The following is a 12189-nucleotide window of genomic DNA, read 5'->3' as shown; positions in this document are numbered from 1 at the left end:
GAACAATGGGAGGGCAGTGCTAGACAGTGCTGGACTCACTTTTTCAAAGAATCCAGAGGAAATCGTCCTTTTCTGGATTAGCGTTACTCTGACACAATTACCGCGTCTGCCATTCTGAGCTTACAGGAAGTTCATGTCCCCCTCCTACGTGAGTTTGGGGGTCGATCTCTTGGATAAGGGCTCCGGAAGCTTCTTTAACAAACTCTCAGTGAGTCTTAGGCCTGTTCAAGTTGGAAGCTCTTGGTGTTGGATTAAGCTAAATAAGCCAGCAAATAGTCGTTAAGTTTTTTTGTGGTGTCAGCTTTATGTGTAAGTGTGTATATGATTAAGAATCGTCAGAACCAGCATTCTCTCCCGCGGATTCCGGGATGCAGGGCACAGTTCTCGCTCACGGTTTTCCTGCTGTTCCAGGTTTGGACGACTCGTTCAAGTTCTGGTGGGCTCCAGCTGGGATATCCGCTCACGATCAAGATCCGGCCTCTCTCTCGACCTCGGAAACAATGGTATCTCTAAGAACATGTCACTGGATGCTTTATTTTGAATCTCTGGGAAAATGATCTGAATTTACAGAGTGGCGAGATGGGAGCAGGCATGGAAGATGCGGCTGTGCGTTGTGCTGTGCCCCCTTGCGTGGCCGTCCACTGGCTGTTCACTCGGGGTCGGCCTTGCGCCTCCGCTGCTCCCGTGTCCTCGAAGAGGGATCCTTGGTGTCTCTTTTGAATTGATGTCGCGCTTACTACTAGAAGGCTCAGATCCCACATAACCAATAGTGTTTCATTGCCATGATGTCCTGCTGAAGAGCAAGGCCACTGTTTTATATTTGGGGCCACACCTGGCGGTGCTCAGGGCTGACTCCCAGCTCTGGGCCCAGGAATGACTCCTGGCCGTGGTCGTACTGAACCACAGTTGCGCCCTAGCTGCTGCCCCAATCCAGCCTCAGGACAGTGCGCTTCCGAGCGCCCAAGCCGTTCGATCTTTCCCGAGGGGCACTGATACTTCCCAGCACAATTCCAGATGCTTCTGTCAGATACGTCTCCTTCCTTCCCTCCGTGCAGTTACTTTGGCCGGACTCATTTAAGTGGTTCTAAATAACAGCGATGTAGCACTGTCCTGTTGTTAATCGATTTGCTGGATTTGCTTGAGCGGGCACCAGTAACGTCTCCATTGTAAGAGTGGGCACCGGTAGCATCTCCATTGTGAGACCTGTTACTGTGTCTGGCATATTGAATACTCCACAGGGAGCTTGCCAGGCTCTGCTGTGTGGGCGGGATACTCTCAGTAGCTTGCCGGGCTCTCCGAGAGGGGCGGAAGAATTGAACCCAGGTTGGCCATGTGCAAGGCAAACGCCCTACCTACTGTGCGATCGCTTCAGCCCCAAAAGTGACTTACTCTTAACTGGAACACATTACCTTCAGTTTTAAAGTGTTCTTGAAAACAGTGGTTGCATTTTAGGATCTTTTCGGAAGACACCTGTTTCCAGGAGCAAAAGATGATCTGAGACTTAAGTAATTATGCCAGCACTAATAAGGTTTCCCTTCTGCAGTTTCTCAGTGATGGGTGTGTTTTGCTGTACTTTTCAAAGCCCTTCTTATGCTTGGAAGAGTTTCTGTTTTTGCTAAATTGAAAAATCTTTGTTCAGAAAAGTAGCCTAATTACCTACCCTGGTTCCACTAGATGTCATGCTTTCCTTTCCAAGCTAGAGTAGAATGTATCCTCGTTTCAAAAAGAGAAATTACAGTTTGGTTAAACACAAATAGAGTCTTATTAATTGGTTATTTAGCTCACAGAAGGACCTGAAAGTGATTTCTTTTTAGACTTTTCTGCTTGTGGGAAGGTCTTTAGTCGAATCTTGTACATTCTTCACATCTTTGGTTTAGCTAGTACTTGATTAGTAGTTGGCTCTGTTTAATAAATCAGCTCTAATTATCTTTGAGTTATCTTAGTTATCTGTAGACAGCAAGTTGTGTTTCTATATAAAGGTAAGTGTAAAAAACAAGGAGATCAAAACTTTTCATTTTTATACTAGCATGTATCTTATAGATTATGGTACTAGATTTCCCATGAAAAAATTTGAAGGTATTTATTATATCATTATTATGACAAAATCTCAATGTTTCATGGGGCATAGACTTTTAGCAACATAAATCCAATGTGTTATTTTTTAAAACAAATAATTCTTACATAAAGTCATATAAGATTTATATCTTGTAGCTTACAAACTAGCATGATTAATCAGAATTTACACAGTTCACCCTTCGTTTGTGGTCAGTGGGGATATTGGGGGGGGGCGGGGAGAGGCAATTCCAAATCCAAGTAGTTTTGGTTTTAGTGACTTTCCTCACCCACCGCGTGGTGACTGTCTTAGACTGGAGAAGAATGCCATCTTCCACTGGCGCCTGTGCGTTTCCCTCTGTCTCCCTGAGAGCCCTGCTCTCTGGCGGGGGTGTCGCACGCGGACTGTGTCAGGCTGGTGTCCGTGCTGTGCCTTGGTGCCCCTCAGGGACCCGCCTGGTGCTGTCTGATGAGTCCTGGGCCTGGGTGCTCTGGCTGCCGGCAAGGCCACGCTATATCCCTGTGTATCACAAAAGAGCAGTGACCCTGTTGCCTCCAGGGCGTTGCCCCCCATCAGTGCTCGAGGACACAGTTTCCGCTGCCCCTGCATGAGGAACTGGGCATCCCGGGGTGTCCCTGGGCACTTGGGCTTCTCAGAATTGCCGGTGTTCCAGTGAAGCAGGGGTGGTTCTTGGCTTTTATATTTTAGGGGCTTTTCTAGACTAGGGAGACAGTCCAGGGGCTCAGACACATGAGCTGACACTGGGTCCTCGCGGCCCTCGTGAGTGTTGTCCTGGGGCCCCCCGAATGAGTCTGAGGTATGGCCCTGGGGCCCCAAACAACTGTAGTATGACCCTGGGCCCCCCAACAGCCCGTGGGATGGCTCTGGAGGCCCCAGGTCCTCTGGGCTGGCCTGGGGGACCCTCGCAGCTCTGCGTCTTCCCCATCCTGGCATCGACCGACCCTCTGATGTGGTTGGCTGAGACTCCAGGAAGGGGACCCCAGACCGCTGGATTCTGACACTGACTGTTAGAGATTTCAAAACAAAGAGTCACGGTTACATACCAATGAGTATCAGTGATGTGACAAGGACTGATTAACGGTTACTTTCAAACAGGCAATCTGAGCACGGGAGAGCATTTACTGTCATGTAGTTTTGTCTTTAAACACACACACACACACACACACACACATACACACACACACACACATATATATTTACACACACACACACACACATATATATAGTACTGTCCTCCCATTGTTCATCAATTTGCTCGAGCGGGCACCAGCAACATCTCACAACAAATTGTGAGACTCGTTACTGTGTTTGGCATATCGAATACGTCACGGGTAGCTTGCCAGGCTTTGCTGTGCGGGCGAGATACTCTCGGTAGCTTGCCAGGCTCTCCGAGAGGGGCGGAGGAATCGAACTCGGGTCGGCCATGTTGGCTGCGTGCAAGGCAAACGCCCTACCGCTGTGCTATTGCTCCAGCCCTATATATATTTTACTATATACAGAAGCCATATATTTTAGCCACATGGCCTAAGTTACACTACTATTAGTCTGGCACTTGCTATGGCCACGCTTTCTTTCATTTGTTTTTGCTTTGGGGTCACACCCAGGAGTGTCCAGGGCCTCTGCCCAGCTCTGCCCTCACTCGGGACCACGTGGGGGGCTGAGGACCGATAGGGCTGTAGACAGGGTCGACTGCATGTCGGGCGAGCACGTGCCCCTGCAGTCCCACTCCACCCAGTAGCCGGATGCTTGACACCTGCGTGTCCTCCCTCTGGTTGTCCTGCAGAAGCCACAGCCGTCGCTGACGCGTGGCCTTGGTCCCTAGTCACCGCTCGCCTTCCAGTGAGCCATGGAGGCCCTTCGCAGTGGCCCTGCCCTGTCCTGAGCGTCCCGGGTTTTGTTGCGTGACGGCTGCAGAGTTGAAGGGATGTGGAAGGGGCCCAGGAGAGTGAAGGGATTCCCTCCCGTCTTGGCTTTCTTCTGGCCGGTGTGGGCATGTGTGGCATTCCCAGGTGCTGGTCAGCCCCGCGTGGCCAGCCCCAGTGCATCCCTGTCGGTGACAGTAGCTGTCACTCACTCACTCTCAGCCTGTTCACGCCAGGCTGTCCCTGTTACCTGTCTCTAGTCACGTGTAAAGGGAGGCGTTTAATGTTTGCTCATCTCCAAGTGCTCTCCACAGACTGAACTCTGTCTGGGAGATTCCTCAGTGACTTAAGCCCATGTCCTGGAGCTGTGGCTTTTTATCACGCCTTGTCATTGTTCTTTAGGAAAGTGAGACCTGCCGTGATGAGAAGGGATGGAGAATTTCAGTGGAAAGGGGAATTCGGGGGCTGGAGCCATAACACAGCGGGGAGGGCGTTTGCCTTGCACACCGCCAACCTGGCACCCCATATGGTCCCCCGAGCACTGCCAGGAGTGATTCCTGAGGGCATGAGCCAGGAGTTACCCCTGAGCATCGCCAGGCGTGACCCAAAAAGCCAAAAAAGAAAAAAGAAAGGGGAATTGGACACTAGACTGCTTCCTGGTCGTTTCCTCCCCAAGTGTATTCTCCCAGAACCTCTGGGTTGTGCTTCAGTCTGTTAGATCAGGTCCAGGGGCCCCGTGAGGGTGAGGCTAAGAGCCGGGGAGAATCGCACTGTGAGGGAACGTTGGTTCCTGAATCCTGAAGACTGCGCCTGCTGTCTGCATGAGCTAGCACGGAGCTTATCCGGCACGGGCAGTCCACGCTCTTACAAGAATGCACTGACGGCCAGAAAAGGCGTTTCTTCACAGAAGGAACCCAGCAGACACGGTTTCCTGATACGTCGGTGTGTATCAGGAGGCCATGCAATCGTGCAGCCACCCACCTGGAGGTGAATAATGTTTGCCTGTACAGACCGTTCCGTTGAAAGTTTTAAAAACGGTTGCATTCTGGGGCTGGAGCAATAGCACAGCAGGTAGCACGTTTGCCTTGCACGCGGCCAACCCGGGTTCGATTCCCAGAATCCCATAGGGTCCCCTGAGCACCGCCAGGGGTAATTCCTGAGTGCAGAGCCAGGAGTAACCCCTATGCATCTCCAGGTGTGACCCAAAAAGCCAAAAAAAAGAAAATGGGGAGAGAAAGATCTTTTTTGCACTCCTGCTCGGGTAAATCGGGCTTCCTATTGAATCCGTGCCTTTCTGCTGATTTCCATAATATGTACCAGGAGAGGAAGGAGCAGAAAGTGTGGTTGGAGCCCATGGTGGCTGCTGCCACTCTCAGTCTGCTCGCAGCCTTCCCGGCAGGAGACAGTTTGCGTCACTCTCGGTTGTCACACTCCTGAGGGAAGTAACTGTCCTCGCTGCTTCCTAGGTGACGCCTCCCTCCGGAAGTGCCGAGTTCCAGCCGCTGCTCCTGCCCGAGGCCTCACAGCACCAGTTTGGGACTCAAGGTATCAGTTTGATTTTTTTTTTAAATTAATATTATTTTTATTGGGCTGGAGTGATAGCACAGCGGGTAGGGCGTTTGCCTTGCACGCAGCCAACCTGGCCGACTCGGGTTCGATTCCTCCGCCCCTCTCGGAGAGCCTGGCAAGCTACCAAGAGTATCCTGCCCGCATGGCAGAGCCTGGCAATCTCCCTGTGGCATATTTGAGATAGCCCAAAGCAGTAACAAGTCTCACGATGGAGACATTACTGGTTCCCGCTCGAGCGAATCGATGAACAACGGGAGGACAGTGCCACAGTGCTATTGTTTTTATTAAAGACACCGTGATTTACAAAGTTGCTCATTACACGGTTGTTTCAAGCACTTACTGTGGCCACACCACCAGCACAACCTTCCCTCCACCTGTGTCCCCGATTCCCTCCCAGACGCAACCTTCCCCCTTGGCACATAGCAAATCCACTGGATGTTGCTTATTCCAGCAAAACTTTAAGAACGGGCAGATAGAATGGTCAGAAAATAAATCCCTAGGAGCCAACTAGGAATTCCTCTATGATTGTGACCCATGTAAATAAGAAAATCAAAACCATTGAGCACCATAATAAAATGCCCATTCTCATGTGCATGCGTGCACGGTGTCAACTCTGGCATCTAAAGTCTATTACATTAAATTTTACACTTGTATTTCATTATGGTAATGATTGTGTCTCACCCGCCATTACTAAAACTTTTTCAAGGTATTGTTTTAGGAGCGCTTGCTCCTCTCAAGAAGAAAAGTAACCCGATCAGAGAGATGCGGTGAAAGAAGAACTCAAGGAGGCACTGCATAACATGGTAGATTAGAGTAAATAGATCAGCAACTCACAAACAACCTTGGCTAATAAATGGGAAGGTGGCCCAGAGCATCGCCGCTGGCTCTGTTACTGGGGGAGCCAGGGGCCGTTGAGATCCCTACTGGGAAACCAGTGACTGACTCAGTTTATTTCATTCTTTTCTTCTCCTGGGAGGAGAGATTGGTTACAGTAGTGCACTGGAAAGTGAAGAGAGGCCGGTTATAAGTACTTTCAGAGGAGATGCAGACAGAGTATCAATGCCTGAGAGTCACTTATGGTGACTTGACCCTTTTTCTTCGGGATTGCTTTCAGCTTAATTATGCTTTAAACTTTTCCTGTTTTGGAGACTACAGCTTAGCTTGGAGCATGTAAGTCTTTATTCAGTATCATTACATTGTTAACCCGAAAGGACCTAAAAACACCTAAAAAGAAGGTAATTTCAAATACTGAAGTGTTTACAGAGGAAATGACTTGTAAAGCTTCAGAAATACTTGCTAATTCTTGCTAATTCAGTAATACTAGCAAATACTTGCCAAAACTTCTGAATCCTCATTATCCTATTTGTCATTTAACTGATTCAGTGGTGGCCAGCTCTGGTTTTTGGTAATTATGTGAGCACTATACAAAAGGCTTTCTAGACGGTGCCCTGAGGATTCTTTTAAAAACAAAAGGAGTCAAAAAAGCAAATGTCAGAGACAAAGAACAGGAGTTGTCATTTTTTTGTTCCTCTTCTTTAAATGGCTTTATTGCAGTGATCCCCGTGTCACCCAGGCCACCTAATTTCAAGCATAGTTAATTGTTTTTATACATCTCTAGAGTTGAGTGGCTAGCCCGCCCCCCCAGTCAGTTTTTGAGCACTTCTCACCCGAGGAAGCCCGTGCTCACTTGCATCTCCATCACCGCTTCCCACTGCCTCTCTCCCGCCCGAGGCAGCCACTGAACAATTTTGCCGCCCTACGGATCTGCCTTTTCGAACATTGCTTCTAATGGCATTTGAGCATTGTAGTCTTTTGTGAGTGACTTCTTTCACTTGGCACATATTCTGGGCTCATCTGTACTCTAGCGTGTCTGTACGTCATTTTGAAAAGTTTCCCTCTTTTCATGTAGTTTTGCAGCCGAATTATATTCCACAGTACAGATGCGCCACATTTCATTGACCAATCCATTTTCTAATCGACACTTGAAGTTTTTCACTTTTAGGCTATGACGAATGTTTCTTTTTTTTGTTTTGTGTTGGGGGCTATACCCAGCTGTGCCCGGGGCTTCCTCCTGGCCCTGTGCTCTGGGGTCACTCCTGGCTCTGTGCTCAGGGCTTACTCCTGACTCTGTGTACAGGGGGCTCAGAGAACCCTGGCTTGCTCCTCTCCACTGTCCTGTACCTCCGGCCTAACATCAGTATTTCCGTGAACAACCTACAGGGGCTTTTGTGTGGACTTAGAGTTGTATAATTTTGTTGTTTACTTGCGTGAATTGACTTAGGGTTATTTTGAAGAATCCTGATTGTAGAGCACATTCATACCGTGCTTTCCTGATTGTCATTACTTCAGTAGGTCTCTTTTGACCAAGAACAGCAATCTTTAACTCTTTTTATTACTGTTGTGCCTGTCACAAAGTCCTTGAATGGTGCTGCAAAGAATTAATTAAATGTGTATTGCCAATGAACCTTAAGATTTGAGCACTAAAATGTAACTAGCAGGGGCCAGAGAGATGTCGCAGGGGCGAAGGCACTTGCCTTGCACACCCAACCATGGTGACATCCTCAGCACCACATTTGGTCTCCTGAGCACTGCCAGGGGTGATCTCTAAGCACTGCCCGGATTTATCCCTGAGCGCAGAGCAAGGAGTTAGCCTTAGCTAAGCACAGCCAGGTATGGCCCAAATATCAAAATCTCAAAACAAAAATAATTGGGGTAGTTCTTTCTAGTTAACATCACGGTCGGTCATGGTCACAGCCTTCCCGTTGTTCATCGATTTGCTCGAGCGGGCCCAGTAGTTAAGATACAAAAGTTTTGTTAGGCCAGCAATGTTGCTTAATAGTAGGGCACGTACCTTGAGTATTTGCGGTCCCAGGTTGGAACCCCAGCACTGCAAAATAAAAAAATATCTTGACTTTATTGATAGCTTTAACTTTTAAATACTGACTCCTCCCCTCTTATGAGTATCCTTTGCTTTTATAGGCTTGGCCCAGAAGTGCCAAGATATAGAATACCAGTTTTGTGAATATATTTCACAAGTTCTATTTGATTTGTCAAATCTTTCTTATCTTCATCGCCATAGGAAAGCTATTGCTTCGATATCTTGAGTTTCAAATTTTGCAGAATGTTTTCTTCCTGTCATGTTAGGCCTCAAAAGAAAATTAAGAGCAATTTCAGGGACCGGATTGGTAGTGTAGCAGGAAGGACACTTCCCTTGCATGCAAGTGGCATCCCTTTTGGTCCTTTGAACACTGCCAGGAGTGATCCCTGTGTGCAGAGCCTGTTGTAAGCCCTGAGCACTGCTGGGTGTGGCCCCCAAACAAACCAACCCAAAGAAAATGGAGAGCGTTTCTGAGGTTCCAAGGCAGTGAGCCCTGAGCAGACAGTTTCTGCATATTATCTTCTTAAAACCTCACACCTACTCTGGCTGTTGGTTTCCTTTATTCTATAAATGAGAAGATATTCAAGGTCACAAAATTATTAGAATTTGGCCTAGGCAATTTAAAAAGGTTGGTGGTACTGTGGAGGAATAGCATCAAAGAGACCTGAAGTAATGAAAAATTGTCCCATAGAAAAGGACAAAATTGAACCTTCTGCTTCAGATCTAGGAGATGCGATTGAAATGGATTGAAGAATAGATCACTAAAAAAAAAAAAAGAAAAAATTTTTGAAAAAACAAAGTGGGAATTGATGGATATTACCTTGGCAAGATAGAGTATATACTCCATCATAAAGTTAGGATCGTTTTCACTAAGGTAGAATTAGAGTCTCTGCCACATTCACTGTTACTCCGCCTTGTAGTATAGGCATTAGACAAGAGACTTCAAAGAGAAGTGTAAGAATAAGAGCAGAAATAATTCTGTCTTTTCACTTATTTTAATTAGCACACTTTGGAACCTTTTAAGAAATAAAACAGGAAAGATAATACAATAGATAAGTCGCTTGCCTTGCTTGTGGCTGACCTGGGTTTTGCCCCAGGAGCGATCCCCGAGCACAGAACCAGGACGTGTATGGCCCAAAATAAGAATCAAACAAAAATGATGGGCAGACCTTAATTTAAGCTATAAAAGAATTCAGTAAGGTTGCACGACTAGTTAGCATACAAAAATCAGTCTTCCTATAGGCACATGAGAAAAATTACCTCTAATGACCCCAAATATTTCAAAATAATTTAGAATTTCTAGGAGTGCGTGGCCATTTTCATGGCCATACAACATCTCATACTGTTCATAATAAGCAATACAAAATAAATTATCAAACATCTGCCTATGGGGCTGGCTTGGGTGGTGGTAGGAAAATTCAGAATAATGGTGGTGGGTTTGGTGTTAAAATGTTGAATGCAAATAATTATTGTAAACAACTTCATGAAAATTAAATTTAAAAAGTAAAAAAGTAATGAGTTCATGCCTGCTTCAGTTAGCTTAATCAGTGGCTGAGTAAATAGTATTCCTACATATAAAGGAGAAAAGGGAATCACTACTAGCAATTACAATGATCACGATCATCCTGTTGTTCATCAATTGCCTCGAGCAGGCCCAAGTAACGTCATCTTCGTCCTACCCCCGAGATTTTAAAAAGTGCCATATTCAAGGCTCTTTCAGGGTCAGGAGAATGAGACCCGTCATTGTTACTGGTATTTGGCATATTGGGTTCGCCACGGGGAGTTTGCCAGACTCTGCCGTGTGGGCAGGCTACATTCAGTAGCCTGCCAGGTTGTTCAAAGTAAGAACGAGATAATAAGATGTTCTGCTTCCGGGAGCTGGGTTTTATAGTCTCTGGGTCTTGGCCGTTGATGGGATTATACCGCCTTGGGGTCAGTTGGTGGGTGTGACCCCCGCCTACTGGAAGATGGAGGATCTGGGTGGAGGATGCTCAGTCCCGATCTGAGCAGGCGTGGAGATCTCAGCCCCGGGACCCACATGCCTGTGTTCCTCTGCCGGTACCTTCATGCGTGTGGAGAGTGGTCTCAGCAATCACAACAAAGAAAAAAAATATTAGGAATGATCTTAGTTATATGTAGAACTCATGAAAAAAACTGAAATATTCTTGAAAAAAATCACAAAAATAGGCATGAACAGATGGATACACGTTCCTTGTGTTTAGATAGAATAACCATCAAAAGTATCACCTCTAAGTTAACCTATAAATTTAAGGTGACTCCTATAAAATTACCAGCAAGCTTTTCATTGTGGTAAGCAAATTTCCATTCCTCTGGAGAAACAAGCAGAAATTGGAAGATATTCCAAAGGAAGTAGCTTTACCGGGCTTGACACCATTCTAAGAAGGCAGAGCTCAATCATCCATCATGATAGCGGCCCACGAGCACACCAGGAGGAAACTAGATCATCCACGGGGGAAGAGGCGTCCTGTCCCTGGATTAGTCTCTCCTGTGAGCAGCCTGCAGGAAACGGCTTTCCCTGTGGGTCTGGATGGAGAAGCACGTCGTCTCCCGGAAGCGGCAGGATCATCAGGGCCCGGGAGAAAACGTTGCCGTCACATAAGTGCTCAAGGAATACATGCCTGGATTTCTCCGTAGACTGAGCATAGGAAAGAAGTTTCTACCTTCATGCCTTTCTCTATAAAGGAAAGAATTGAGAGGGTGTTTTTTTCAACTTGAAAAAACTTACAAATATTTCAGAAGAAAAGACTGATAAATTTGATTGCATTTAATAAAAAATAACCGTTGTATGGCAGAAAATATAGCATAAGTCAAGTCAAAGCACAGCTGATATAATTACTTGTAAAAGCACAGTTGATATAATTACTTGTAATTAAGTCATTGATACAGCGCCAGTATCCCTGACTTAAAATCATTCCTAATATTTGAGGTAAAGAAACTCAAACTTCTCATGGAAAAGTGAGTAAAAGTTATGAACAGATGGCCACTTTCCAAAAAATAATGCAAAAGGAGCCTCTAGCTTTGGATAAATACAAATTTATCTTATGCCAAGATACTCTTTCTTATCTATCGCTCGCTGATAATTAAAATGTTAGCAGTACATTCTCTTGGCAAGGTTGTGGGAAAGGGTGACTTTCATCCACTGCTCGAGAAAAGCAAATTGGAACAGTTGCCCGTTGGGGAGGACACGTGCCCACGTTGAACGGACTCTGTGTTTACACTTGATCCGCTGTCCCACTTCTAGGCACTTCCTGTGCTTCTGCGTGTAGAGATTCAGCGCAGCATTGCTGGCAGAGGGGTATCGTATTCGGAACTGCCCGGACTAGGGACCTGAGAGAACCGTCAACGACGGTGAGCCCTCAGGAGGAGGTGCGTTTTCCAGCACCTGAGAGCAATTCTGAAACTACTTCATGTGTGTGTTCTAAATGCATACGTGGACTGTGGCGCAGAGAAAGTTTTCTCACTTTCAGTGAAGGGAGCTACGGCTCCGGGAGCGGGAGGGCTTGTCGCGTACCCTGGGGTTAGGCGTGGAGCTTTCCGTGAGAACTGCTGGTTTCTGATGTGTCATGTGGCTCCAACATGTACGCGGCCGACTGTCCATACATGTAGTGCGTGTGCCTGGTCAACTGTCCATACACGTAGGACATGTGCACAATTGTCGCATAGGCAGCAACACACCAGTTAAGTGCGTATACCTAATGGCAAATCATGGTTTCTGAAACTCAGACTCGGGCGAGAGAAGAGCTGCAGTGGAGGGGCTGGAGTGGACGGTACCGTCGGCCGGACGT

At 46.8% G+C, this 12189-nt stretch overlaps 1 protein-coding gene across 1 annotated transcript in view; it reads left to right on the top strand.

Moving 5' to 3' along the window:
- RTTN (rotatin) overlaps positions 1-12189 on the top strand; it is a 107455-nt gene that overhangs the window by 70275 nt on the left and 24991 nt on the right. Inside the window, exons 34-35 of the mRNA XM_056131521.1 lie at positions 412-503; positions 5403-5481. Of these exons, the coding sequence (XP_055987496.1) occupies positions 412-503; positions 5403-5481 (171 nt within the window). The remainder of the gene's footprint in view (positions 1-411; positions 504-5402; positions 5482-12189) is intronic.

Source organism: Sorex fumeus, unplaced genomic scaffold (genome assembly GCF_029834395.1).
Source record: "Sorex fumeus unplaced genomic scaffold, SorFum_2.1 ptg000092l, whole genome shotgun sequence".
Lineage (NCBI taxonomy): Eukaryota > Metazoa > Chordata > Mammalia > Eulipotyphla > Soricidae > Sorex > Sorex fumeus.
The sequence above is the reverse complement of the archived record's forward strand: the minus strand, read 5'-3'. Positions and strand labels throughout refer to the sequence as shown.